The sequence below is a fragment of the Lepisosteus oculatus genome, chromosome 4 (assembly GCF_040954835.1).
Source record: "Lepisosteus oculatus isolate fLepOcu1 chromosome 4, fLepOcu1.hap2, whole genome shotgun sequence".
NCBI lineage: Eukaryota > Metazoa > Chordata > Actinopteri > Semionotiformes > Lepisosteidae > Lepisosteus > Lepisosteus oculatus.
The window spans coordinates 10,536,077-10,559,927 of record NC_090699.1 but is presented as its reverse complement, the minus strand read 5'-3'; the positions used below and the strand labels follow the sequence as shown (position 1 = coordinate 10,559,927).

Here is a 23,851-nt window from a genome sequence, read left to right as displayed (position 1 = left end):
ACTGGAAACCCATGCAAACACTGGAGAACGTACAAACTCCACACACAGCACCCCAGGTCTGGAATCTGAATCCAGGGCCCCAGAAGGCCGCAATGCTGATCGCTGCACTGCTGTGCCTCCTCTCTCTCTTAACCCTTTCATCACCTCACACCATAACCTTCAGCGACGACTCGGTGGCTTGTTTCCTCGAGTCATCAACTTTCCGTCGAAAGAGTTTAGAAATGGCTCCCGCGCTGACCTCTGACCTCTGACACCCCCTGTTGTGAACGTAACGTGTGTCTTCCGCTGCTGTGCTGTGTTTCGAGCTGCGATGGCTATCTTTCTCGAACGGAAAGCCCCTCCAGGCGTCCGCAGTGCAGCTCAGATGCGGCTCGTAGGCAGCTGGAGCCGAAACGCCTCTATCGTCATCACTTCCTGGCCCACAGGAAGCTCCTCGGCGAGCACGGGCTCTTGCTCGTCGCCATCGTCACTCTGCCTGAATCACCCCAGCTCCGAGGCTGGTTCACCGCAGCTCCTCCACTCGTCTTCAATCCACGGTCATTCCTGATCGAGAGAGGGCTTGGATTTCACCCCAGCTCTGGCCGATCCTCCGTGTCGCGTGCGGGATATCGCCTGCAGACCTGACAGCCTGTCGTCCGGCAGGCCTGCTTCTGCGACTCGTCTTGGACGAGTAAACAACTCGCGGGGAAGCGGTGGAGAGGACCTCCGGAGGAGGAGAACTGAAGGGACACACCTGGAGCTCTGTGACGCAGGAGGTGAGGAAACCGCTCGGGTTCGAGACTGGACCAAAACTAAGAAGCTTGCTCTGCCCGTGCTCTGTTCTTAAGGTCGCCTCTCAGAATCTGCTAACCTTTCTTCACTGTGCCATTGGAACCTTCCATGATCTATCTAGATACTGTAAGAGATATACATCATAGAGTCAGAGGCTGGCTTTGCGGTAGCATAGTTTTTAGCATTGCTGCCTCGCAGTACTGGGGCCCTGGGTTCGATTCTGGATCTGGGTTTCCTGGGGCTGGGGTTTGGGTTCGGATAGATGAATCCTGTGATCATGCAGTCTTGGGGATGAGGTCCTTCCTCCATCCTTGATGGATGCTTCCTCCTCACCTGTCCCCCCTGCAGGACGCAGAAGTGTGATTCTCGGGATCTGCCCTCGCAGAATGCTTGGGGCTACAGGAGCATTAAAGTCCACACATCCATTTTCTAAACTCTTTTAATCCCATGTAGGGTCGCGAGGGCGCCGGGGCCTGTCCTGGCAAGCAATATGGTGCACAAGGCAGGTTGCACTCTCAGATCAGACAAGATGACTTTATTGGCCATATACAATCTCCTGCATCAGAAATGTGTCTTTTCTCAGACCCCAGCATGCTCTCCATGAGACACACAGGCAGGGAGAGAGAAGCTGGGGGTCAGAGCGCAGGGTCAGCCATTTATACAGCACCCCTGGAACAGCTGGGGTTAAGGGCCTCGCTCCCAACGGAGTAGGATTCCTCTGCAGGCCGCGGGATTCGAACCGGCCACCTTCCAGCCACAGGCACAGATCCTGAGCCGCAGAGCCAGCGCTCCGCCCTCTGGACGGGCCGCCTGTTCTCCACCGACACCGACAGACACAAACACACTCCCAGCAGGGGCTAATTTTCCTCGAAGCCCAATGAACCCACCGGCCTGTCTGGGGACGGTGGGAGGAAACCGGTTCCCAGGAGGAACCTCAGGCGGACGAGCAAACAGGAGCCCAGGGTCTCCGCGCAACGAAGTGGCGATGCCGATCACTGTGTCAGCGTGCCAGGCAAGCTTGAGCTTTGAGAGCTTTATACTGAACCACGATACTCTGTATCACCACCTGCCTGTATCATCTAGCCATGACAGCAGCCTGTCAGGGAACAGACGGCATGGGGCCAAGCTTTTGCACCTGTTTGCAGAGAAGAGATCAACAACGCATTCTCTGTGGAGAAAGTTTCTATGGTAACTGGCCAAATGACTGACTAAATTCAATAACTAAATATATTAATGGGAGGCCCAGAGCTAATTTCGTGAGCCTTTACATCCTGCTTTTTTATAACACTGCTATCTTTTCTTATATCACTGCTATCTTTTCTTTTGATCTTTCAGCGCTAGTGGTCGGTTCGATGTTCGACGTAAACAAATTTATCGAGTTTGATCGGACAGGTGTTCCTGACAGAAAAAAAACCCCGAAAATGGCTCATTATCTTACTTCCTCTGCCACGCTTCTATCAAGAGGGTGGTTTCTCTCTCTCACTTAAAAAAAAAAACAACCAACAACGAGTCGAAACAAATACACGGCATCACATCATATAGAGGGTTACGGTAAAGCCCGCCATAATTACATGTTGTTCCCGAGCCTGTGTTTATTCCACAGCCTGTTGAAACACAAGAAAAAAGCCCAACATATTTTATACACATCATATAATTACGTGGTAGTACCATGTGATTATGTGACGGATAATTAAGTAGTTCATGTAAATAGTTATAATTTGTGTGTACGGATAACCTACATTACATTGAGCAAAGATAGTACCCAGAAGCTACCCACATTTAATTTTACAGCTCACTTTAGGGTTCGTGAGGGTTCAACAAAGGATTTTGAACTGGGGTGCAACCATGACTGAACTTTTTTAGTTCGTTTGAACAGAATCATTATAAGCCTAAGGACACCCGGGCGTACCGTTAAACAAGAGAGACTACCGAAGGAAGCACTATGATGATTAACTGTACCAGACGTGGCATTTTACCTTCAACTGTCGCTTAATTTCGCGATACATTTCATGCACAATCCGCGGTGATCGCGCGATATTCTTGTTCTTGCTGCCGCTTTGCGCTTCTAGATAAACCAATTAGCGCCGTGGAGGAAAAAATACGGCGTCCGTTCAAAAGCACGTTTCTGACAGCGGAAAGCCCACGTTTCGCTCAGTAATAAGGGCTCTGTAGCAGTGTCCTACCTTTTCCCTGACCTTGATAAACTCACTCCGCGAGTGAAAACATATATTTAAAAAAAATGGACAGGGCAGCAGGGCCGGTTTATTTATTTTTTTCACTCGCGGAGTGAGTTTATTTCTTTCCGGTTCTGGTTCCGGTCGAGAGGGAACGCTGGCGCGTTTGGCTGCCGCTCCTCTCACCAGATTTTCATTTTTTATCTACATATTTATGTATTTTTTCCCCCTTTTTCTTCTAGGCAACACTGATTTATAACTTTATCTTGTGTATTCTTCTTATTTATTGTTGTTGTCATCCTGTAAAGCGCTTTGAGAAGACACCTTTAAAGGCGCTATATAAAATAAAGTTTATTATTATTATTATTTATTAAAAAGCACCTGCCGGTCTCCGAGAGGGGCTGAGCGAGAGACAGAAAGTGCGCTTCCTACTGCACCGTGACAAATATAATCGGATGAGAGAACCCGTCTGCCCCAGATTTACAACTCGAATCCCCCAGAATTTCTACACCTGCCAGAATCACATCAACTCCCAATCCCCCAATCCTACTGGGAGAGGGAGGAGGGAACTCAGTTGAACTGGCAGCCCAGTATGTGATCTCCTGTCCCAGCCCGAGGAACCTGAGCCTGTCTCCCAGTAATGCTCCATATGTTTAAATGTGAATATTTTATGATGTGTCTGTATTGTGAATGTCTGCAGATTTTTTTTTTAGGTTAATTGTATCTGTTCTGCTTTGGCAACACTGATTTTACTCGTTGGTCCCACCAATAAAGCACCTTGAATTGAATTAAGTACTCGGGCAGGACATCACGGGCGCCTCCCCAAATCCGGCACTAAGCCCTTCCTCCAAGACCGCACTGGAAGACTTGGCAATACCGCTGTTGAGTCAGAGCTCGTTGCTGTTAAATATTTCATCTGGCCCTGGAGGAAAAAAAAATGACATAACAGGGAACATAACACGTTCATTCCCGTTGAAAAGGATTCTCTGGCAGAACCTCAAAGCTTTGTACTATCAGTCTTTCCGTGTACAAAACACACTGCAGGTCCACTAAACGAGCATTCATCAGTCAAAACAGGGGGACAAAATAAAAGCTTTGCGTCAACGCTTTGTATCTAGAATACATACAGCGTGAACCTGAAGCAGCCTAACGACATTTCGTTTTGACATAATTCAATATTATGAGTTTAAAAGCTGTAAAAAGAAAAAAAAAAGTTTCGTTTTACGAGCAGGTGGATATTTGTTTTCCACATGGCAACCGCTTCTCGCTTTGGTGGGTTCGAACATGAAATGTCACCACTCCACAAGGAACTGGGGGCGATTCCCTTCAGCAAAGTCTGCACCAAGGTGGACTTCAGAGCAGGGCGCATTGCGAAACACAAATATCCAAACGGGACAACTAACTTCCGCCCTTGCAGACCAGAGCGGCTACGCACATATGAAGAGCTCAAAATCGCCCTGCTTCCACAGCGCCCCCTGGTGGCCCGGAGGGCACCTGGTCTCCACGTCCACTGATTCCTTTCGGCGCGGAACAGGTGGGAGGAGAAGGTCCTCCTGTTCGTGTTTAGGGCACTGAAAAGGTTCAAGTTATCTGAGGGGTTTCTGGCATGAGTGTAGTCCCACTCTTCAGGAGCAAGCTGGGTAATTCAGGTGTCACTCAGAGCACAAAACGTGAGGGAGCAAAAGAGTGGGGTCTTCTCTTATCCAGACAGTGTGCGGATCAGATTTCTGCAGCAGAGAACCACTGCAAGCGATGGATCGTATTGTAACGCATACGGCCACCATTGGTTGTGAGAGCCGGCTTACCAGCGCGGTGACGTCACCGCCCTTCCCTGTGAATAGCAGGGACCTCAGCCGTCGGGCTGGGGGGAGATCTCCCTTTAGATCAACTGGCTGTGTCCCTATTGAGTGACGCCAGAGGCTCGGGTTCGAGCCCCCAGAGGTGGGGGGCGGACCTGAGGTGGCAGCGGCGAGGGCGCATACTCCCCTGAACCCGAGAGCGCCACAGTATCGTTGATCCATGTTAGTGTTCCCTTTGCTCTGAGCTCTGTGCCCCGCGCTCACGATCTTGTGATCTCATTTTTTAGGTTAATCCCCGGCATTTCTCTCCTCCCCCACCGCCAGCCATGGAGCTCTACGCCATCCCGGAAACCGACACCCTACTTCCCACTACTGCTGCCAGAGAGGCGAACAGCAGCTCCTCCTACACGAACCACACGCAGTCGCCCGTGTCGTCCGCCGCTCCGACCTCGCCTGAGCAGTGTTACCAGACGGCTCAGATCCTCCCGGCCGTGATCTACATCGTCGTCTTCTGCATGGGCCTGCCTGCCAACTGCTGGGCCCTGCGCCACCTGTACCGCAGGTACCGGGCTGGCACCCGGCTCTCGGTCTACGTGCTCAACCTGCTCCTGGCAGACTTCCTGCAGGTGGCCGCCATGCCGACTGAGATCTATCGCCACTTGAACGGTTTCCCCTATATGTATTATTTAAAGACAAAGAATTGGTATCTCCTGCGTGCTAGCAGTCTGTCATCCGTCGGGTTCCTAGTGTGCATCACCCTGGAGAGCTACCTGGTTATTGCTCAGCCTGCAGGTCGTGCCTGCATCGCTGCTTTTAAATGCGCCGTAGGCATCTGTCTGGGCTGGTGGGTTGGTGCAATTCTTTCCCTGTATCTGTTACAGATGTTCTGGGCCACCCTGGCTTTTTTCGTTGTGTACATGCTGGTCTTTTACCTGCTGCCTTTGTTCCTGCTCATGTACCTCTGCGTGGGCACCCGAATCGCCCTGGCCAGAGCCCCTGCAGTACCGGAGGCTGACAGGAGAGGCGCTGTGGGGACACTGACTCTCTCCCTGCTCATATTGATTCTGATATACAGCCCGTTTCACATTATGCAAGCCATAACATATTTTCACGCAACCTGGTGGCATTTGCCTCCCATATTTTACCTTGCTATACCGCGGATCCTCAGTCTTTGTGTGGTGTTTGCCCCTCTTGTGGTTCTGTTCATCAGAGAGCAGCCCAGAGCCCCGGGGCAGCATGGGACTGATCCCAAAGAGCAGGGGCCCGACCAGCTGCTGTGTGAGGCCGAGTCTGCTCTTTGAGCTGAGAAGCCTATAGCTGGGAGGTTGACTGAATCAAGACTGACAGTGATGGGCTGTCGTTCCACTTTTAACCCGAGGTGCTGTTTCAGTACACCTATGCAACACAACAACCGGCGAGCCAAACCTAGCATCCCTGCTTCTTATCATACAGGTGAAGAAGTGCCTCCCTTCATCAGATTTTTATTTTGTGGCAATTAACCAGGACGGACACCATTCTTAAAGAATGGGAGGTTTTTTTCCCGAATTTACAAATGATTACAAATTATTCAATGCAGCACAGCAAAGATCCAAGGAGGGAAAGGGGAAAACTATGATAATAAGGATGACTATGATAACAATCTTGTTGACTGCCATTGTTATTCTATGTGTTTCTTTTGTGAGCCACTTGTTTGACTTGCAATACAGTATCTGTGGCAAACCTGCCTCCGAGTACATCTTTCACAGTTTAACCAGGGATAAAAGAAACAAAACAGCAAGGTGTACTGAAGCTGAATTGACAAACAGTTGATTGCTCACAGATGTATTCTATTCATCATGCTTCCTGTCCTTTATTCGGGATTGTAGGGTCTCATTTTCAAAGCACACAGAAACTCAGTTGTTTCTTACAGGGACGGACTTAGGTGAAGGGTTTAGAGTCAGAGGTAAAAAGGGGGTAAAGTGTTTTGAAGCTAGAGCTCTATTTTAAAAACACAAGAAAATCTCATTCCTTACTGGTCCTTTAACAAACCTTTGCCAGAGATTCAGAAATCCCTTTAGTCGGTTCTTCCATTTTTGTCCCCTTTATTGCCAAACCACCTCTCCAGGGTGTTGTTTTGTGGTGTACTCATTAAAACAACAACAACAACAACAACAACAACAACAAAAAAACACAACATAACTTATTCCGTACGGTTTAAAATTCCTTTTAACTTTTATTATTTAGAATTATTAAAGGCTCTCTCCTCTCTGTTTGTAACTCCATCGTTTGTACATATTCAAATCCATCTTCCCTTGATCTTTTCTTATTATTCTACTTAGAATTGCAGAGCTTGCGTGCAAAAAGTTTGATTATTTCTCAACTGTAAGATTTTTTTGTACTTTCTTCTATGCGGTTGCTACAGACCAATCTGTAATGTCACTGTACAGCTCTTTGAAATAGGCTTTGAATGTACATAAAATCCCACCTGAAGGACTGCAGTACATTTTGTGCTGCTGAACGAGATCTAATTCGGAAGAAACAGGCTTGTGAACATTAAAAGTGACAAGGCTGGTAGAATTTTCCATCTTAGATATTTTCATGATGCTATTTTTTAAAGGCTGTACTTGGATTTTAGGAGGAAATGTATTCATGTAGATCGGTCTTGGAATAAATTCCAGTGCCAGAATGTCCTTTGTCTTGGGTAGTTTTTTAATAACTCATTTTCAATATTTCTGTTTCAAGGTCGTAACTCTCTGGCTTGTCACTTCGGTCTTGAGCATCCACAGGTGTTAGGGTTGTATTTTTTATTCATTTTGTCTTACAGAATAGCTGAATCACATTCATTCCGAAACTCAGGTCTACTGAAATGAACTGCATTGTAATTCAGTCCTAGATTAAACTAAAACTTAACTCCTATGACAATTTCGAATTTTCACATCTGACAGGGTGGAGATCTGTTTCCCAAGGAAAAGAATGGCCAGGTTTGAGATCTGCTATGCCTGGCAGGATGACATTTCCATTAAAAAAAGGTTTCAGAGACCTGCGTTTAGTTGGAGCCAAATATTCATACTTCATTTGGATAAACTATCGGTCTCTTTCTCTCTGACGTAATGACAAGAAAATTCTTGTTGCACTGCAGTTCAGAAGCTGAACTATTCCTGTTCTAGGCATTAAAAAGTGCAGGGAAATCAGGAAAGGCAGAGAAAGAAAGGAGACAGTTCCACTGATCAAGAAGGCTCCACGGCCGAAACGTTGAGTTCTCTTTCTTCTTTTTTTCAGCATGGAATAAACCTATTACTTGTTCCTTTGCATATCTGAGTCACTATTTGTATTTCTTTATATTTAATGAGCCAGATATCAATACATGTATTTTAAAGTGCTAAACATGGAATAAGATATGTTCAGATATTCAGGACTATGGTGGGAGACACCTGATGGTTTACATTGATTTCTTTTAATATATGACACACAATGTTGCATTTGTCAAACCTTCAGAAATGACATTTTCACCCCACAATCTAAAGTGTCACCAAAGCATTGTGCTTGAGCCCCTTACTCTGAAACAGGAAGGAGCTGCGTTCGTCATTTGCTGTGTTTGAATGTGACGTCCTGCCACAAATGATTAAGATCAACAACCAACCCGTTTAAAAGCACAAATGCAGCAGAAAACACAAACTAGACAGAGTACGGGCGTTGACACCTAAAGCAAAAGAACGACAAATCATTAAGAACAACATGAGAACTGGAAGACTCAAGGGGACACTTGGCAGTCTCACACTTGATGTTCCCACAGGAGGTAAAGTAAGCAGGAACGTCATTGTCTCTGACTGCTGGGAGAAGGACAGAGCACACACGCAGTTGTAAAATGTGGTGTCATGAGGAATTTCGACCACCATGAATCAGGTGCATCCGAGGATGTTGACTGAGCATTGAGGATGAGTGATATTTGGGTTAACCTGCTTGGGTGAGGGTTATCGCCCCCTGCCTGTGGAACTCGGAGACTGCTGGGGGAAGAGTGAACCAAGGGGCATCGGCTCAAGTGGAGATGGGCCAGGGGAGGGACGCAGGAGGCGAAATGAGAAACAAAGAGGAGTTTGTGATTTATACTGCATACAGCTAAGCGCAGTAATGCAGTGATGATCCTGAGTAGGAACAGCCAAGTGAAAGTGGCCTGTTGGTCGATTTCACAACCGTTTCTGTGTCAAAGATGAGTTAAAGAACCACAATCGAGCAGTGAACACCCACTGAAACAGGAACTCACAGGGACAAACACATAGCTTGTCTAGAAATAGGAAGGAAAACCATTTGTCAGTCTAGTTGAGCTGGGAAGCTAAAAGGTTTCGTTATTAAATGAACATTTACAGGGCTGTGACCAAAAAAGGGCTCAGAATGAGCTGTGAGGGACACAGTGCCTTGCAAAAGCATTCATCCCACCTTCCTGGGATTGGCCTCTGGTGAGCTGCAAGTTTCTTTGAACTGTGTGCTCTCAACAGAGTTGGAGCAAGTTTGCAATGGAGAACGTCGTGCAGTCTCAATGTGCCCAGCTGGTGGACACTCACCCAAAATGGAAATGTGGTCAAAGGTGCTTCCAATAGGTATCAATTAAGAGGATGAATACTTATACAATCGACATAATATACTCTTTTGTGGGTTTTTTTTGCAGAATTGTTGACATTTACCTTCCTCCACCCATGTGAAATGTGTCTGGTCTGAGGGTTAAAGTTCTGATAAGAAATATTCACTTGCAATATTTGCTATCCAGCTCATTATTGGAAGGAAATCAATGCTTTCTCTAGCTGCTGAAGAGCCATGATCCAGTCAGTCGAGGGGTCCCTAACCTTGATCCTGAGGATCCCCCATTTCTGTCAGTCTCAAACCCTTGTCCAGCCGAGTCCTGATGTCAGGCAGGATGTGATCAAACCAAATCTTGGGGAAAAAAAATGCATGTAGCTTGGACGTTCCCCTTCCTCACTGGCGGATGCTTTTAGACCTAGAGGGAATCTTTTCCCTAATCCTGACCGGTCTCTTCGACCCTCGGATCGTTGCTGCTGTCCTTCACCTCTCTGGGTCTCTCCCTGACGAACACCGCCAGGCACAGGACCAAGTTGAGGTCAAGGGGCACGGCCATGGGAACTAAGATCTCGATGCTCAGAATCATGGGGTACGTGCCGAGGGTCGAGATGAAATAGATCATGCAGGTCAGAGAAAAGGGGCAGTGCACCAGCGCTATCACGAGCACGATGAGGGCCAGCGTCCGCTGAGTGTGCCTCCTCTTCCCGCGGGTGACCGCAGAGGCGGCGGCCAGGCTCCTCAGGGTGCCGATGCAGAAGAAGGCCAACGGGACCAAGGGCAGGAAAAAAACAGTCACCACGCTGAACAAGATGTACCCCACCGCCGCCTGAGAGGTGGCGAACGGGTAAGTGACGCCCACGCCCAAGATGAACACGTAGACCCCCCAGATCCCCAGGGAGATGGACAGGGGGAACCGGAGAGTATTGGCCTGCTGGGACCAGGCAGGCTGGGCCACATGTAGGTACTTCTCCATGGCCACACACACCAGGAACCCCACAGTGGAGAAGGCGCTTATGCAGAAGATGCAGGAGGCGGCGACACAGAGCCGGAAACTGCGGTTCCAGTTCTCCAGGTCCACCGTGATGTGGGTCAGCACCGGCAGCGTGAGCAGCTGGAGGGAGGTCGGGATGAGGAGGTTTGTCAGGAAGACGGGGACCCTGCTGCCAGACTTGTAGAGGCGGTACAGCCTATAGAAGGCCCAGCAGTGCACTGGCAGGCCAATGCAGAACACAATGCTGTGGAACACAGCCAGGAACACCTGGTAGATGTGACAGGGCCGACTGCCCTCTTTGGGCAGGTAGGACTCATCCATCATCTCCCGAGCATCCAGGCTGCGTGGAGCGCTGATCAAAGCTGGATTGGACTTCCTGTCCTTGTCAATGGGGACTGAGCTGTGTGTCCTTTCCTTGTCAGTGAAGGACTGAGCTCTGTGTCCTGTCCATGGAGACTGAGCTGTGTGTCTTGTCCTTGTCAATGGGGGACTGAGGTGTGTGTCCTGTCCTTGTCAGTGAAGGACTGAGCTCTGTGTCCTGTCCATGGAGACTGAGCTGTGTGTCTTGTCCTTGTCAATGGACACTGAGGTGTGTGTCCTGTCCTTGTCAGTGGGGAGCTTCTTCTGCTCCAGGGTTCTCCAGGTGAGTCCTCCAGGCGTCTCTCTCTCCCTGCCCCTCTCAGAGCCTCAGGAGGGGAGAAGGGGCTGTGACTCTGGTTCTAGGAAAGGGTTCTAGACAAAGAGAATACATTTCCATTCAAAGTCACTTCTCTGACACAAATCAACATTCCAGGAAAATGAAATCAACACTTACCCACCACCACAGGAAAGAGAAAAATAGGAGCATTAGATGAGATCTTTCCTCACCCGGAATCTAAATAGCACTGCTGTGCAATGACCTTGTTGATCAGCGAAATGCATCTGAACAGGGGATCAACATTGCTTGTATAATGAAGCGTCTGTCTAATTACTGCAGCTCTGGATTTGAGGATTTTTGGTTCCCATCACTCGTATCATTAGAGGGATTCCCGTCCCTTTACTTTCTTTGTTGTGAACTGGCTGTTTTCGTGGCCTGGGGGGGGACGTGACATGACGTGACGAGACGTGCTCTCGCGCCGCGGAGCCAAACCCAATCCTTCCGCGCCCGCACTGCTGAGCTCGAGAGTTTGCACATCCGCCACTTCCTCTCCTCCCTTCCTGCGGGTCTACGCCGGGGCTCTGTTCTTCGTCTGCATCCAACGGGCCCAAACAGCTGCTGTCGCCTCTTCCTCTCTCTTTCTCTCTCTCAGGCAACGCTTCGGACCGGCACAAACAGGAAGTTCTTTCTGAGGTTCTTTTAGATCCTTCACAACTGCCGCTTAATAATTACTCTTGAGCCGGGCAGCACCACATAATCTTTACAGTGATCACGTTCAATCGCAGACACGGAAAACAATCTCTGTTTGCCTGCCATTGTGTGCTGAAACGTATACAGTTTTTCGAGAATGTGGATTAGCAAACTAGTAATCTTTTCCAGATTTGTATTTATCCATAGTCATAAAGACAGGCTGGTAGGGACTTCTAAGTTTTCAGACAAACTGAAAAACAGGCAGACAGATACAGTATACAGCAAGCTTAGACACACAGACCAGCAGGCTGACAGACAGATACAGTATACAGCCAGTTTAGACACACAGACCAGCAGACAGACAGACAGGTACTGTATACAGCCAGCTTAGACACACAGACCAGCAGGCAGACAGACAGATACAGTATACAGCCAGTTTAGACACACAGACCAGCAGGCTGACAGACAGATACAGTATACAGCCAGTTTAGACACACAGACCAGCAGACAGACAGGTACTGTATACAGCCAGCTTAGACACACAGACCAGCAGACAGACAGGTACTGTATACAGCCAGCTTAGACACACAGACCAGCAGACAGGTACTGTATACAGCCAGCTTAGACACACAGACCAGCAGACAGACAGACAGGTACTGTATACAGCCATCTTAGACACACAGACCAGCAGGCAGACAGACAGATACAGTATACAGCCACCTTAGATAGACAGACTAGCAAAGCAGGCTGACCAGAAGACAGACAGAGAGATAGACAGCAGATAAAGAGACGGACATAAAGACAGTCAGCCGAATGACAGATCCACAGACAGCTCCTCTTTTTCTATGCATGATGAAAGCCGTTCATTCTCTGTCTGCGGTTCACCGGCTGGGACCCAGCCCTGACAGACGACGAGATGGCGTCCTTACCGGGGCGAAGCTGGATGAGCTGCACATGCGGTGCTGTCTGCGTGCGTCCGCCCCCCCGTCCCCTCGGACAGAGATGTGTATCCTGGGCCTCAGAGGGTGGTCTCTCACTCCAAGACTTTGCGAGGGAGACCAGGTTCAGGAGGCTGTGCTGCACACAGAGAGAAGGGGGACGAGCCACACCGTCTGTGTGTGCGTGGCTGAGAAGGCGAAGGACCAATGAGGCAACAGGGCGGCGTGTGGAGGCACAGCAGTGCTGCATCCTGGAGGGCTGGGGGGGGGGTTAATCACACACATGTGGCCTTCAAAAAAAAACCTGGAGCGAAGCCAAGTCAGACTGAAATGGAAACCACTCGTTGCTCACAACTTGATTGTTCGCCAAGAATTCAGCGGGAATGAAGCTAGTCTGATTTTTTTTTAAATCAGACTGCGTAACCCCTTAGCAGAACTGTTTGTTGAAATGCAGCTAGAACCTAGGTGTTTCTTTACACAGAGGGTGGCAGGGGTGGGGAACAAGCTGCCCAGCCATGTTGTTGAAACCGAACCCCTGGCTACTCTCCAGGCACAGCTGGGTGAGCTCCTCCAGTCAGGACAGGAGGCTCTTTTTTACACAGAGGGTGGTGGGGGTGGGGAACAAGCTGCCCAGTCCTGTTGTTGAAGCCGATACCCTGGCTTCTCTCCAGACACAGCTGGGTGAGATCCTCCAGTCAGGACAGGAGGCTCTTCTTTACACAGAGTGTGGCGGGGGTGGGGAACAAGTTTCCCAGCCATGTTGTTGAAGCCGATACCCTGGCTTCTCTCCAGACACAGCTGGATGAAATCCTCCAGTCAGGACAGGAGGCTCTTCTTTACACAGGGGGTGGTGGGAGTGTTGAACAAGGCAACCCCAGGATGGAACAAGCTGTGTGCTGTCGCTGTTATTCCACATTGTATAGTAATAATTGTATAAGACACTTTGACAACTGTTCCATTATCGAGTTTGCAGATGACGTTGCCTTGATTGGACTTTTGAACAATGATGACGAACGCAATCACATTGCAATGACAGGAGACGTGTCTTTTTTAGAGTTGGTGTCAGGATCATTCACAGCTTTTAAACACAAACAAAACACAGGAAACGAGCACCGATTTAAGAAAGAGACATTCTATTCATATTAACCCTGTTACTATGAAGGGGAGGAATACTGAAACAATAAATGAACACAACCTTGGCACTGTTATGGACTGCACATTGACGTGGCCTGCCGAAGCAGAGACAAGGCATTTGACAAGGCTGGCTCTGAGCTGGGGCTGAGCCTTGACCCCCTGGAGTTGGTGGCTGAGAGGAGAATGCTGACCAAGGTCACAGCCATTATAACAACGCCTCTCATCCGCTTCATGGGACTGTTACTGGGCAGCGGAGCACTTTTACCAACAGACTGCTCCAGCTATGGTGCTCAAGGGAACGTTTCCACAGGTCCTGTCAGGGTGTGTAACGCTGCCCTAGGCTAGGACTACTCGCCCTTCATCTGCTCGTCTATGGACAGCATGTTGCACTATTGTACTTTTTGGACACTCAATCTGTATATATTTATGCACATTTATTATTAGATATATTCTTTTTGGTTTACAGTGACTATTAACATATTTTGCACACACCTATGTCTTTATTTTATATTTATTTTGCATTCCTGTATGTATTTCAATTCTTTGTCTATTCCGATGTCTGTTTTTGCTTGTCTTGGGGAGGGGAGGCTGCTGTAACACCTCAATTTCACTTTGGAGATCGATAGTCTTTTCTGTCTGTCTTGAAGGTGCATCAAAGGTTGATTTTTTTAATGGCATTTAAGGAGCTTCAATGCAGATCGTGCAAATGCTGACACTTCTCTGTATCAGTTTTATTCAGAACATTCTAACCTTCTGTCTTCACAGCTGGGGAGGAGCTATGGCCTTGCAGAACAGAAACAAGTGACCAGGACTTCCTGCACGACCTTGGACGCAATAACGTCTAACAGAGCGATATATTATCAGTCTTGCACATACAATCATAGATGTATACTCTCCTACCCTGCGGAAGAAAGTATCAGGCGCCCGGTATAAAGTTAACAAGAGTTTTTACTTCTTTTACTCCTAAAAGCCTGCAATTGTTAGTTCTTCAATGTTTACTTGACGTCATCCAATTCCCCCCCAACCCCATCAATCAGTTTCCAAAATACTTCAGCTGAGAGGATGTTGGCAACTTGCAAAAAGGGATCTTTAAAATGTCGTATGACATCCATAACTCAAAATATCCTTTCCTTGTAATCTGATACAAAACTGTCAATTCTTCCGTGGTTTCAAATCGACTGCTATTGCAGTTCCTAGGGTTCGCATTGATTACGTAAAATATTGATCAGACTAAATTGAGATATTATATCTGTTTACAAAGTTGATGTAATTACACATTTCAACATCAGCATGGATTAAGTTGTAAATCGGTGTACAACCTAAACGTCTGGATCGTAGAGGATGCAGGCGGCCATAAACCATCTCCGTGTAGAACAGCCGCTGTTTTATTTCAGCAGTAAAATGCCTTCCGCTCTTTTAATTTCAGAGGTTTGCATTCATTTGCCTACTGCAGCCTGTTGGACGACTCGAAACACGACTACTTAGCCAGATTAAAAGTCGCGTTCTTCACGTTTTAAAACTAATAGTAGCACAACTGTCAGCCTACGCGTTAAAACTCGTCCGATATTTGGTTTTAAAATCGAAGCTTTAGAAACCTCCCCTTAGTGTTCTGGTAAGACAGACTTCGGCAGTAGGGAAGCGAGCATATGACACAGATTCGAAAAGGGTTTCAAGTACACGACGGATTTTATTTCGAGATTTTGAGGGCCGTTTAAGTACACGACAGATGTGAAATGAAAAGAAAAATGTAACTCGTCATTTCGAAGCAGGGTCAGATCTGATCAGAACGAAGAAAACCGGAAACCTTATATGCGCAGCTGGCGAAAGGAGAGCTGGTGAGCCGCGGAAATAGCGGACTTTTTGTCAAATAACTCGGAGGTGAAGGGGAGGGAGAGTACGGAGCGGTCCAGGGACAATGTAAAAACAAGGCTACGTACTGGGCGTTTTCCCGGGACCCTGAAGCAATGACTTCTTTCTATGACTCACCACAACTGCGTGATAAGTCATCTAGAACAGCTGGAAAAACTTTGTAACCCGAGGCCACGGAAGGGCGAGTTTGCTGAGTCGCTAACAAAGCCTTGAGAGAACAGAGGGAGGGGCTGACTCCAGCAGCCAGTGATAGTGTTTCTTCCGCAGCTGCAGAAACGAAAGATGAAGATTTCCCTGTGCCCTGAGAAGCCCCCCCCGCAATAAACAGTAGGAGTGTTGACCGGTCTCTATCGCGAAACTGCCCCGATTTCATTTCATGATTTCATGCGACGGACGAGGTTACCGGTTTTACTGGGAAAATAAGCTGTCAAAAAAATAACAATGGCACATTACTGTATGTGTGACTCAGGAAAGCTACGAGTGTCCGTGAGGGGATAAATCCTGCGGGTGATGATGTTCAATGAAACAGCAAACACAGACTCTGTCCAACAGAACACGAGAGCACAGAAGCTGTATTGCGCTCATCACATTTTGCGATTTATTCTGAAGCTGCGCTTTACAGATGACTATAACCAAGATCTTTACATTTAAATCAAAAGGTTAAACAAGCCCACCTTAAAATCAAAATAATTAGTCATAACTTCATACTGTTCATAACACCCCCTGTAACTTAGAAGTATCTGAACAGATATGAATAACTCAAAAGCCCTACTCTCCTAACAAAGCTTCTTAATTACTATTGTTGCTTATATACCAATTTACAAAGTACCATAATAAAATCCTAGTTTTAAAAAACGTAAGTACTTTACTGTTGACGATCACGAAATACATTGGGGAAAGTGACACAATTGCTCGGCAGCGGAATTGCCTGTACTCTTCCTGAGTCCTTCCTTCAAAGCCTTGAGAACGACGTGGGGGTGATTATCAATGCCTGGAAACCAGACTCGGCGGCAGGAATGAAATCACATTGTCAACGTGGGCATATTCTTCGAATAACTGTCTCCTCTTAAAGGGGAACTGCAACGTTTTTTTTTATCTTTTGGAAATGAGAACGAATCAGCCTGAATGAGTGCATTTCAAAATATAGAACCTTCGATTTTCCTCCCAAATTTTCCGTATTATGCTCTTCAGAACAAGGCAAGCAAACGTCAGGTGAGGTGAAGTGGCCCTATTATTTTGTAAACAAGCAGGCTTGTGAATACATCTCTTTTAACCCAGTAGAAATATTGCCCTCCACTTCGAGATGGGTTTTATGACAAATACTACTTACTTGTGAGAACATTTCTGCAGTTAAATGTTGCACAGCCTGTGCTTCTTCCCTCATACATCACAGTTCATTAATCATTACAGTGACTAGTGAGCAGGAAGGGCCGGTGTAAGTCAAATTTCTTGTGAACTCTCTGGTGAACTCTGGTGAGACCAGAGGTTTGTGACAACATAGTGACTCACAGCACTTGCCCAAAGTTTGCGATTTTGTATTTAATTTGAAATGTGTAAAATTTTGCAATACCATCTGTTCATTTATTTTGTTACCAAGATTGAATAAAAATTGGGACTGCAGTTTCCCTTTGAAGGGAGGTGTGGCAGATAGACGGAATCCTGATAATTTTAATTTGATTATGCTGTTGTTGCCTGGCCAGCTCAATTTACATCAGCATTACTTCCTTTCCAATCAGGTGAGATCCCAAATTTTCCAAATTCCCTACATTTCTAAACTGATTGGATAAGCATGAGTTATTCACATGCCTGCTGCCAGAATAAATGTCCCTTCATGTTTCTAAAATGCACCCATTGCTGGGTTAGGCTCTGTAGAGGTCACCTCCTTGTCTGTGAAAACCTCAGTTTTTTTACAAAACAGACCTGTAGTTTTAGACGTTTAAAGCAGCACTCTGTTAAGAAAAACTTATTTCTGCATGAAACAAGATCTGTAAAATAACTATTAAAATTGTTTAAAATGTAAAAATTGTCTTCAACTCTAACATTGGAGGAGACTATGTCCCCGTTCTTCCTCTATGAGGTCTGTTCACAGAAAAGGGGTATTTTCTGACCTTCTCACGAGTGTACACAGGCCAGAGACAAGGTATCTGAGTTATTGGTACCATTTTGTCAATGGAGGTAGAGGTGTCTTTCCTGTCCTTGTCAATGAGGACAGAGGTGTCTGTCCAGTCCTTGTGAACAGGGTCTGAGCTGTGTGTCCTGTCCTTGACAATGAGGACTGAGCTGTGTGTCCTACCTTTGTCAACGAAGACTGAGATGTCTTATCTGTCCTTGTCAATGGAGACAGAGGTGTGTGTCCTGTCCTTATCAATGGAGACTGAGGTGTGCGTCCTGTCCTTGTCAATGGAGACAGAGGTGTGTGACCTGTCCTTATCAATGGAGATCATTGCATCATAAAAATCTCTCCAGTTGTAGCTGCTAAGAGTTTCACCCATCACCAATTTGTTCAATTTGTTCTGGGCAGAAAGGCTCTCGGGGCAGTTTGCTGGCTGAAAGTGGCAGGAAGGAGAGTTCTTTGTCTCTCTCTCCCTGGCCTGCCATTGCCTTCCTCCGGCAATTGAAGGCACAGTTCAGACGCCGAAGTCCAGGGACGGGATTCAGAGTCTGTTGGACATCTGTTCTGAGGAAGATGTACAAAACGGGATCCAAGAGCAGATTCGTGGAAGTCAGGATGAACAGGATGTAGGCAAACGCCTGGAAAGCGATGGCATTTTCATACTGCACGTCGACGTCGGTCACGGCCAGAAGCAAGTACACCAACAGCGGCACAGAGAGCACGGCATTGGCGATCAGCACGAAGGCCAGCATGCACAGGATGCGCGCCTTCTCGGCGGCGGTCATGGAGATCGCAGCCACGATGGCTCTCCTGGTGCCAACGTAGAAGAACACAAGAAGGGCCGAGGAGAGGAGCATCAGGACGATCAGGAACCCGTACAGGACCACGTAAGAGGTGAAGAGAAGGACGCAGGGGACACACATCGTCCAGATGGCCAGAGAAAGCAGAACTGAGTTCTTGACGCTGTGGCGGAACCTGTACCACAGCGGGTGGGCGATGACCAGGTACCGCTCGAGGGCGATGCACACCATGAACCCGTTGCCAGCGCTCACGCCAATGTGGAAAGCCCTGCTGCAGATGTATTGGCTTGAATTCGTGAACCATTGACACTCGCATTTGGGCTTGTGGATTCAGTTACAAACGTGATGATGTGTTGGAATTTGATGGGCATCTGGAGCAGGTCTGAAATGAGGAGGTTGATGACATAGACTGGGGCAACGTGGTTAACAGTGACCAGTCGACACAGACCGAAAATGGCCAGGCAGTTGACGGGCAGCCCCACGGACAGACAAAGGCCCTCCATTGCGATGAAGAAGGTTTTAAGGGAGCGGACGGAAATGGACGAGATGTCTGTGGAATTGGCATTGCGGGAGGCATCTGTATAGAACACAGAGCTGTTTTGATCGACAGTGGTGGTGTTCATGCCTCGCCTGTTTGTGAGTGTTTCTGGTGTCCCGATTGTTTCAGTCCTGTCCCTGTCAATGGAGACTTAGCTGTGTGTCCTGTCCTTGTCAGTGGGGACCTTTGCCTGCTGTCCAGCGGTCCAGAGCTTCTTCTGCTCCGGGGTTCTCCAGGTGAGTCCACTAGGCGCTTCTTCTCTCCCTGCCCCTCTTAGAGCTTCAGGGGTGTGGAGGAGCTGTGCTGCAGGGGGGGACAGTGTATCTCCAGAGGAGACAATTCTGGGGTTGCCTTAGAGCTTTGGAAGTACCCTAGCAGAATTATAAATTATACAGCGATTAAGAATTAATCAGCCACTTAGTCCGTCAAAATGACAGAAAACCTTATCAATTAAAAACTTAAATTCCACTATGATTGAAATCATTCATGTGCAAAAAGAAAGCATAGTACAATTCAGTTATTTCTTCGGCATGATACGTTTTAGTTAAAGAAAGTAAAGAGAAAGTAGGAAAATGTTTAAAAAGATCACTGTAAGGTTGTTTGTGAATTCTGCGTGAGATGATCACACCATACACTTAGAGTAATATCATACATTTTTTGTCATTAAGGAGAAGAATACCATGTGTCAGGTCAAGGTAAGACTTGTACAAAAATGCGATACTCAGTGTCCTATCTGTGTACTGGTCTGACCTTCACCCGTAACACAGTTAAATAATGTGTGTCCGATTGAATCCCGGTATCTTAAAGCTCTTGAAGGAATATAAACTAATCGCAGTTCATATTCCAGACAATGCGTCACAGTCAGTGGGTCACAAAAGGATCTTTTGTCCTTAGAATATAAGCGGATTCCTTACCTGCCTCGCACTGGAGGAGCTGCAGGTGTGTCCGTCTCTTTCAGCTGGATGGTGACCGGGAGCAGCAGGAGACAGAGCCGGAGTCGGGATCTCCAATGTCAGGGCTGGGCGATCCTGCAGGGGCGCGAGACACAGTCACAGGGGAGAGGGAGAGGCATCTGAAGGCAGAAGGAAAAGGAGGCTGCAGATGAAGTGTCCCTTATCACTCAGAAGGGTCCTGGGGCAGATAAGAGAAAGTGCTGAAGCAGGAGTGAGATCTAACCACTTGTGTTTTATCACTCGTGTCATCTCTTCCTCTGTGCTGCAAGCTCACAGTCATCATTACAAAACATCAGAGTGCTTTGCTAAAGATGGAGCTCTGCTGTTGAATGAGAGACGTGTGGGTTTGACTTTTAAAGTTCATTTGGATTTTTCCCAGCATCTTGAGTTGCATCTAGTCTCCTACAGCACCCACTAAGCTGGAGAATAATGAAAAGCAGAGCTGGTCACCCTGGAACTGGAATGTCATACTATTGCAGAGTTTTTGTCTTCTCAGGACTGAGCACTTCACTGAGCCTTGACTACTTAACACACCCTGGAAAGCACAGAGGAATTGGAGATGAAATAGGATGGAAATACCTGTTGGACTCCATTGCAATGCTCTTACTTTTGCCAGACTGGTGTCCAATACTTCTGTGCATCAGTCTCTGAGATGCAATCCTGTTTCTTTGGGCAAACCAGCACGGTAAGGCTCTTCCAGTGTGTGACAGCAGTGCTGATGTTCTCCGTTATGAGGCTGCAGCATGAGCTCAGGAGCCTGAGCCTTTCTGTGGTGAAACCTTGTCACGTGTGCAGTGATGCAGCAGATCTCCAGACAAACGACAGGATACAACCAAACAAGATTGAACAGCTTCCTCTTGTCCGCACCCTCCGGATGTGCTCATCTTCTTGGTGTTGGGTCAGCTTCAAGACGTCATTCTCCTTGGAATCCACACACACACTCTGCAGCTGCAGAGACCTTTCAGGATGGTGCAGTGAGGGAATCACCTGGGAAAGAGCAGAGAAAAAGCACATTTTAAATGAGTGGTGAGAGGATGAAGAGAGACGCATTCAATTCAAGAAGTACAAGACCCTGAATGCTGCTTTCTCCCCTACGAAGCACGACACGCATCCGAGAGCCGCTGCCCATGGCCTCCGCCTTTCGAAGGCAATCTCGATGCCACCATCGATACAATTCATCAGGTGCTCACGCCTCGAAGCATAAATGCTCCAAGGGGACAGAACACCAATGAGAAGACGCCAAGGCTGCTGCCTTTACTGCTGTCCAAATCTCCGGCCCTGTGGATGTGCGGGGGACAGACCACTGTCCCATACAGAAGGATATGGAAATACCGATGGATGTCCCCCACCCACTTCGGAGCCACCCACTTTTTAGCACGTCAAAAGGAATCTCTGCGCTTTACTGGAGGATAGGTCCTGACCAGAGGAGAGGTGTGTCCATCACCGACAGAATCATGCAAGTACTTGCTGTCACGTCCGCTGCCAAGTGGTCTCGTCCTAATCAAGCACCAGCTGGAAGCAATCTCCACAAGCGCCGCCGATCTATCCCTCCATCCAATCGCGCCACTCCACACTCGTTAACACACCGTCCACTTCCAGACTGAAGCCTTCTCCTTTTCACTGAACACTGCTCAGTACTGTCAGTTTCTTCTAAACTCCTTGCCTCACATTACTAAAACTTCCTCTTGCCTTTTCATGGATACTCAAACCCGGATCTTCCCTTTTGACCTTGATCTTGTCTAGCGCTTTGGATTTGTCTTCCTTTCACCATTTGAATAACCCTTGGTATCGAACCCGGAATTCACCCTCGACGACGCTTCTGCCTAACGTTTTGGATTAGTCGGAAATCTCTCCTGACTCGGCTCCCTCTCTCTCAAACAACAACGTGACTTACATCCGCTTCGCCACAGGAGCCCAGTTTTGCTGCTGGGAACCAACTAAACTCAGCTCTCAGCCAATAGCGCACCATCACTGGAAGAGACATTGTTACATGTGGGCTAGTGACAGTAATCAGTGTCAAACCCACAATCACAGAGTTCTCAGGTTGTGTCACGATCATCAGCCCTACTCTTAAGGGCGCTCTGGCTCTTTCACTTTGTTGTTGAATCTTTGCACCTGCCTCCTATCCAGCCCCCCTTGTTTAAGCCAGACACTCTCACCATTCTGGGCTTAGCATTGGGAGATGGAAGCCTGCCTACCAGGGGGTCCGGGAGTGGCCCGACGGCATAGGCTTCACCCCAGTGTCCTGACCGTCTGAGTCCAGGGCTCAGAGTGCCTGGCTTCGTTAGTCCACTTTTATTCCCTGTCCCAGCACTAGATCCCGTTCCTGTTCTTAAACCTTGTCTTGTCTTCGTCTCACTTGGATTACCCTGCTCTGGACTTTTGGACTACACCCCAGAGGACTACACCCCAGAGTCCCCTTGGACTTGTTCACCAGGGCCACGCCCCCCCCCCCCCCCCCCCGAGCAACAGTGCACAGTCGTCATGCCCCCCTGTATGTCAACCTGCCCAGTACCTCGTCGTCTCTTCCCTGTGTGTTTCTCTTACTTCCGGATTATACCGTCTGCATAGGGTCCTGACCAACTCTTCGGTACAGGTTGAGTCGCTTACCAGGCTAAAAGTGTCTGGGTTTGGAAGCTTGTTAAATATGAGTAATTTCCCTATAAAGCATACAGTTTACACGCTGAATTATAAATCGAATGAATGTCACCTTTGTTTTAGATCAATGGAGTTAAAGAGTTTCTGCAGTTGCAGCAGGTCCTAAACTAAAATTGCAGTTGAGTTGGATAACTCGATAACTGCTCCTTATTGTAACGAACATTAAGATTAAGTCATTAAAGATCAGCCTGCAGCTGTGAGCTTGTTATTCAATTTTCCCTAATTGGAAATGATTAATTTACCTTCCAAGAATCGGAAGACACCTCACTTCCTCATCACTCTGAAGTAATCAAATCCGACTGGCGTCTCCCATCTGCAGCCCCAGACAGCTCCTCAACTCAATTCCAACACCAAGCATTCGTCTTATTCTCCGACAGTCATCTTCCAGGACCTTCCTGGATGTTTTCATCAGGGAGGGAGACGCCTGGTGGTCACTCACCACGTCATTTAAGATTAAGCTCCATGAACATGTTCCATGTGAACGGGAACCGTGGGCGCTTCCGAAATGAGCAGAAGGCAAGGAATCATTGTCCCATGCAATGTGACACCTGCTGCGGTGACTTCCTCATGGCTCCCACGTACCAGCTTCTTCCTGAAAGTCTCTTCCCATGTTGGTCCTAGCTGGCGCGGGACGGGACCTGGTGTGTCATCACTCTGGCACTCAGAGTCTCCAGACTCATTGCGTCTCATCTGGAACTCATTCAGGCGGGAGTGACCGGGACTCGAAATTCCTCATTATCGTGCTGAGTTGTGGCAAAGAAGAGCAAACCCATTGGTGCTAGATGAAAGTAGACGGCACGCAACGTGTTGTCACATGCTCGTAACCTGGGAAATAACAGCAGACCACGTGAGTTTCCTTTGATGTCCATGCTTCATCTTTGTGTGGATGTCACGTATGAAGTGAACTTGGCAAGCAAGTAGGGGGTTCAAAAAGCACAGGAATGCACTGCTTTGGTGAGAGGAATTATCAACAAATCCGTAAGAAAGCAGTGTAAAATGTAGAGCAGAAACTTACAGAGGCGGTAATAGAATGTCTATATCCGTACAGAGTCTAACCACAGTGTCTGATCTCTTTTCATCCTCCGTTACAAATGCTAGGCAACTAATCTAAATTAATACCTGTGTACTGTTTTTTAACATGTTTATTCACAAGTGTGGCCAAATTATTTCTGTGATTAGGCCATTTGTTCTAAGCATGGCCATTCAGTAAATGTGCTCAACACACTTATTACCTG

At 47.6% G+C, this 23,851-nt stretch overlaps 3 protein-coding genes across 3 annotated transcripts; 1 reads left to right on the top strand and 2 right to left on the bottom strand.

Annotated features, from left to right (window-relative positions):
* Positions 1 to 5,044: 5,044 nt before the first annotated feature.
* On the top strand, positions 5,045 to 6,900 carry LOC138238334 (ovarian cancer G-protein coupled receptor 1-like). The gene has a single exon (XM_069188627.1). It carries the CDS (start codon positions 5,071 to 5,073, stop codon positions 6,043 to 6,045), a length of 975 nt encoding a protein of 324 aa, XP_069044728.1. The 5' UTR covers positions 5,045 to 5,070; the 3' UTR covers positions 6,046 to 6,900.
* Positions 6,901 to 6,931: 31 nt separating this feature from the next.
* On the bottom strand, positions 6,932 to 12,946 carry LOC107076092 (ovarian cancer G-protein coupled receptor 1-like). The gene is made up of 2 exons (XM_015339516.2): positions 12,543 to 12,946; positions 6,932 to 11,018 (listed from the first exon to the last, which is right to left on the bottom strand). The coding sequence occupies exon 2, from the start codon at positions 10,608 to 10,610 to the stop codon at positions 9,732 to 9,734; it is 879 nt and encodes a 292-aa protein (XP_015195002.2). The 5' UTR covers positions 10,611 to 11,018; positions 12,543 to 12,946; the 3' UTR covers positions 6,932 to 9,731.
* Positions 12,947 to 14,225: 1,279 nt separating this feature from the next.
* LOC102691917 (melanocortin receptor 3-like) lies at positions 14,226 to 20,921 on the bottom strand. Its single transcript, XM_015339505.2, has 3 exons — positions 20,566 to 20,921; positions 19,920 to 20,077; positions 14,226 to 19,376 (listed from the first exon to the last, which is right to left on the bottom strand). The coding sequence occupies exon 3, from the start codon at positions 18,696 to 18,698 to the stop codon at positions 18,039 to 18,041; it is 660 nt and encodes a 219-aa protein (XP_015194991.2). The 5' UTR covers positions 18,699 to 19,376; positions 19,920 to 20,077; positions 20,566 to 20,921; the 3' UTR covers positions 14,226 to 18,038.
* Positions 20,922 to 23,851: the final 2,930 nt, after the last annotated feature.

Excerpts from the sequence above, each read along its gene's own strand:
- LOC138238334 (XM_069188627.1), top strand. The coding sequence starts at position 5,071 with ATGGAGCTCTACGCCATCCCGGAAACCGACACCCTACTTCCCACTACT.
- LOC102691917 (XM_015339505.2), bottom strand. The coding sequence starts at position 18,698 with ATGGTGTGCATCGCCCTCGAGCGGTACCTGGTCATCGCCCACCCGCTG.
- LOC107076092 (XM_015339516.2), bottom strand. The coding sequence starts at position 10,610 with ATGATGGATGAGTCCTACCTGCCCAAAGAGGGCAGTCGGCCCTGTCAC.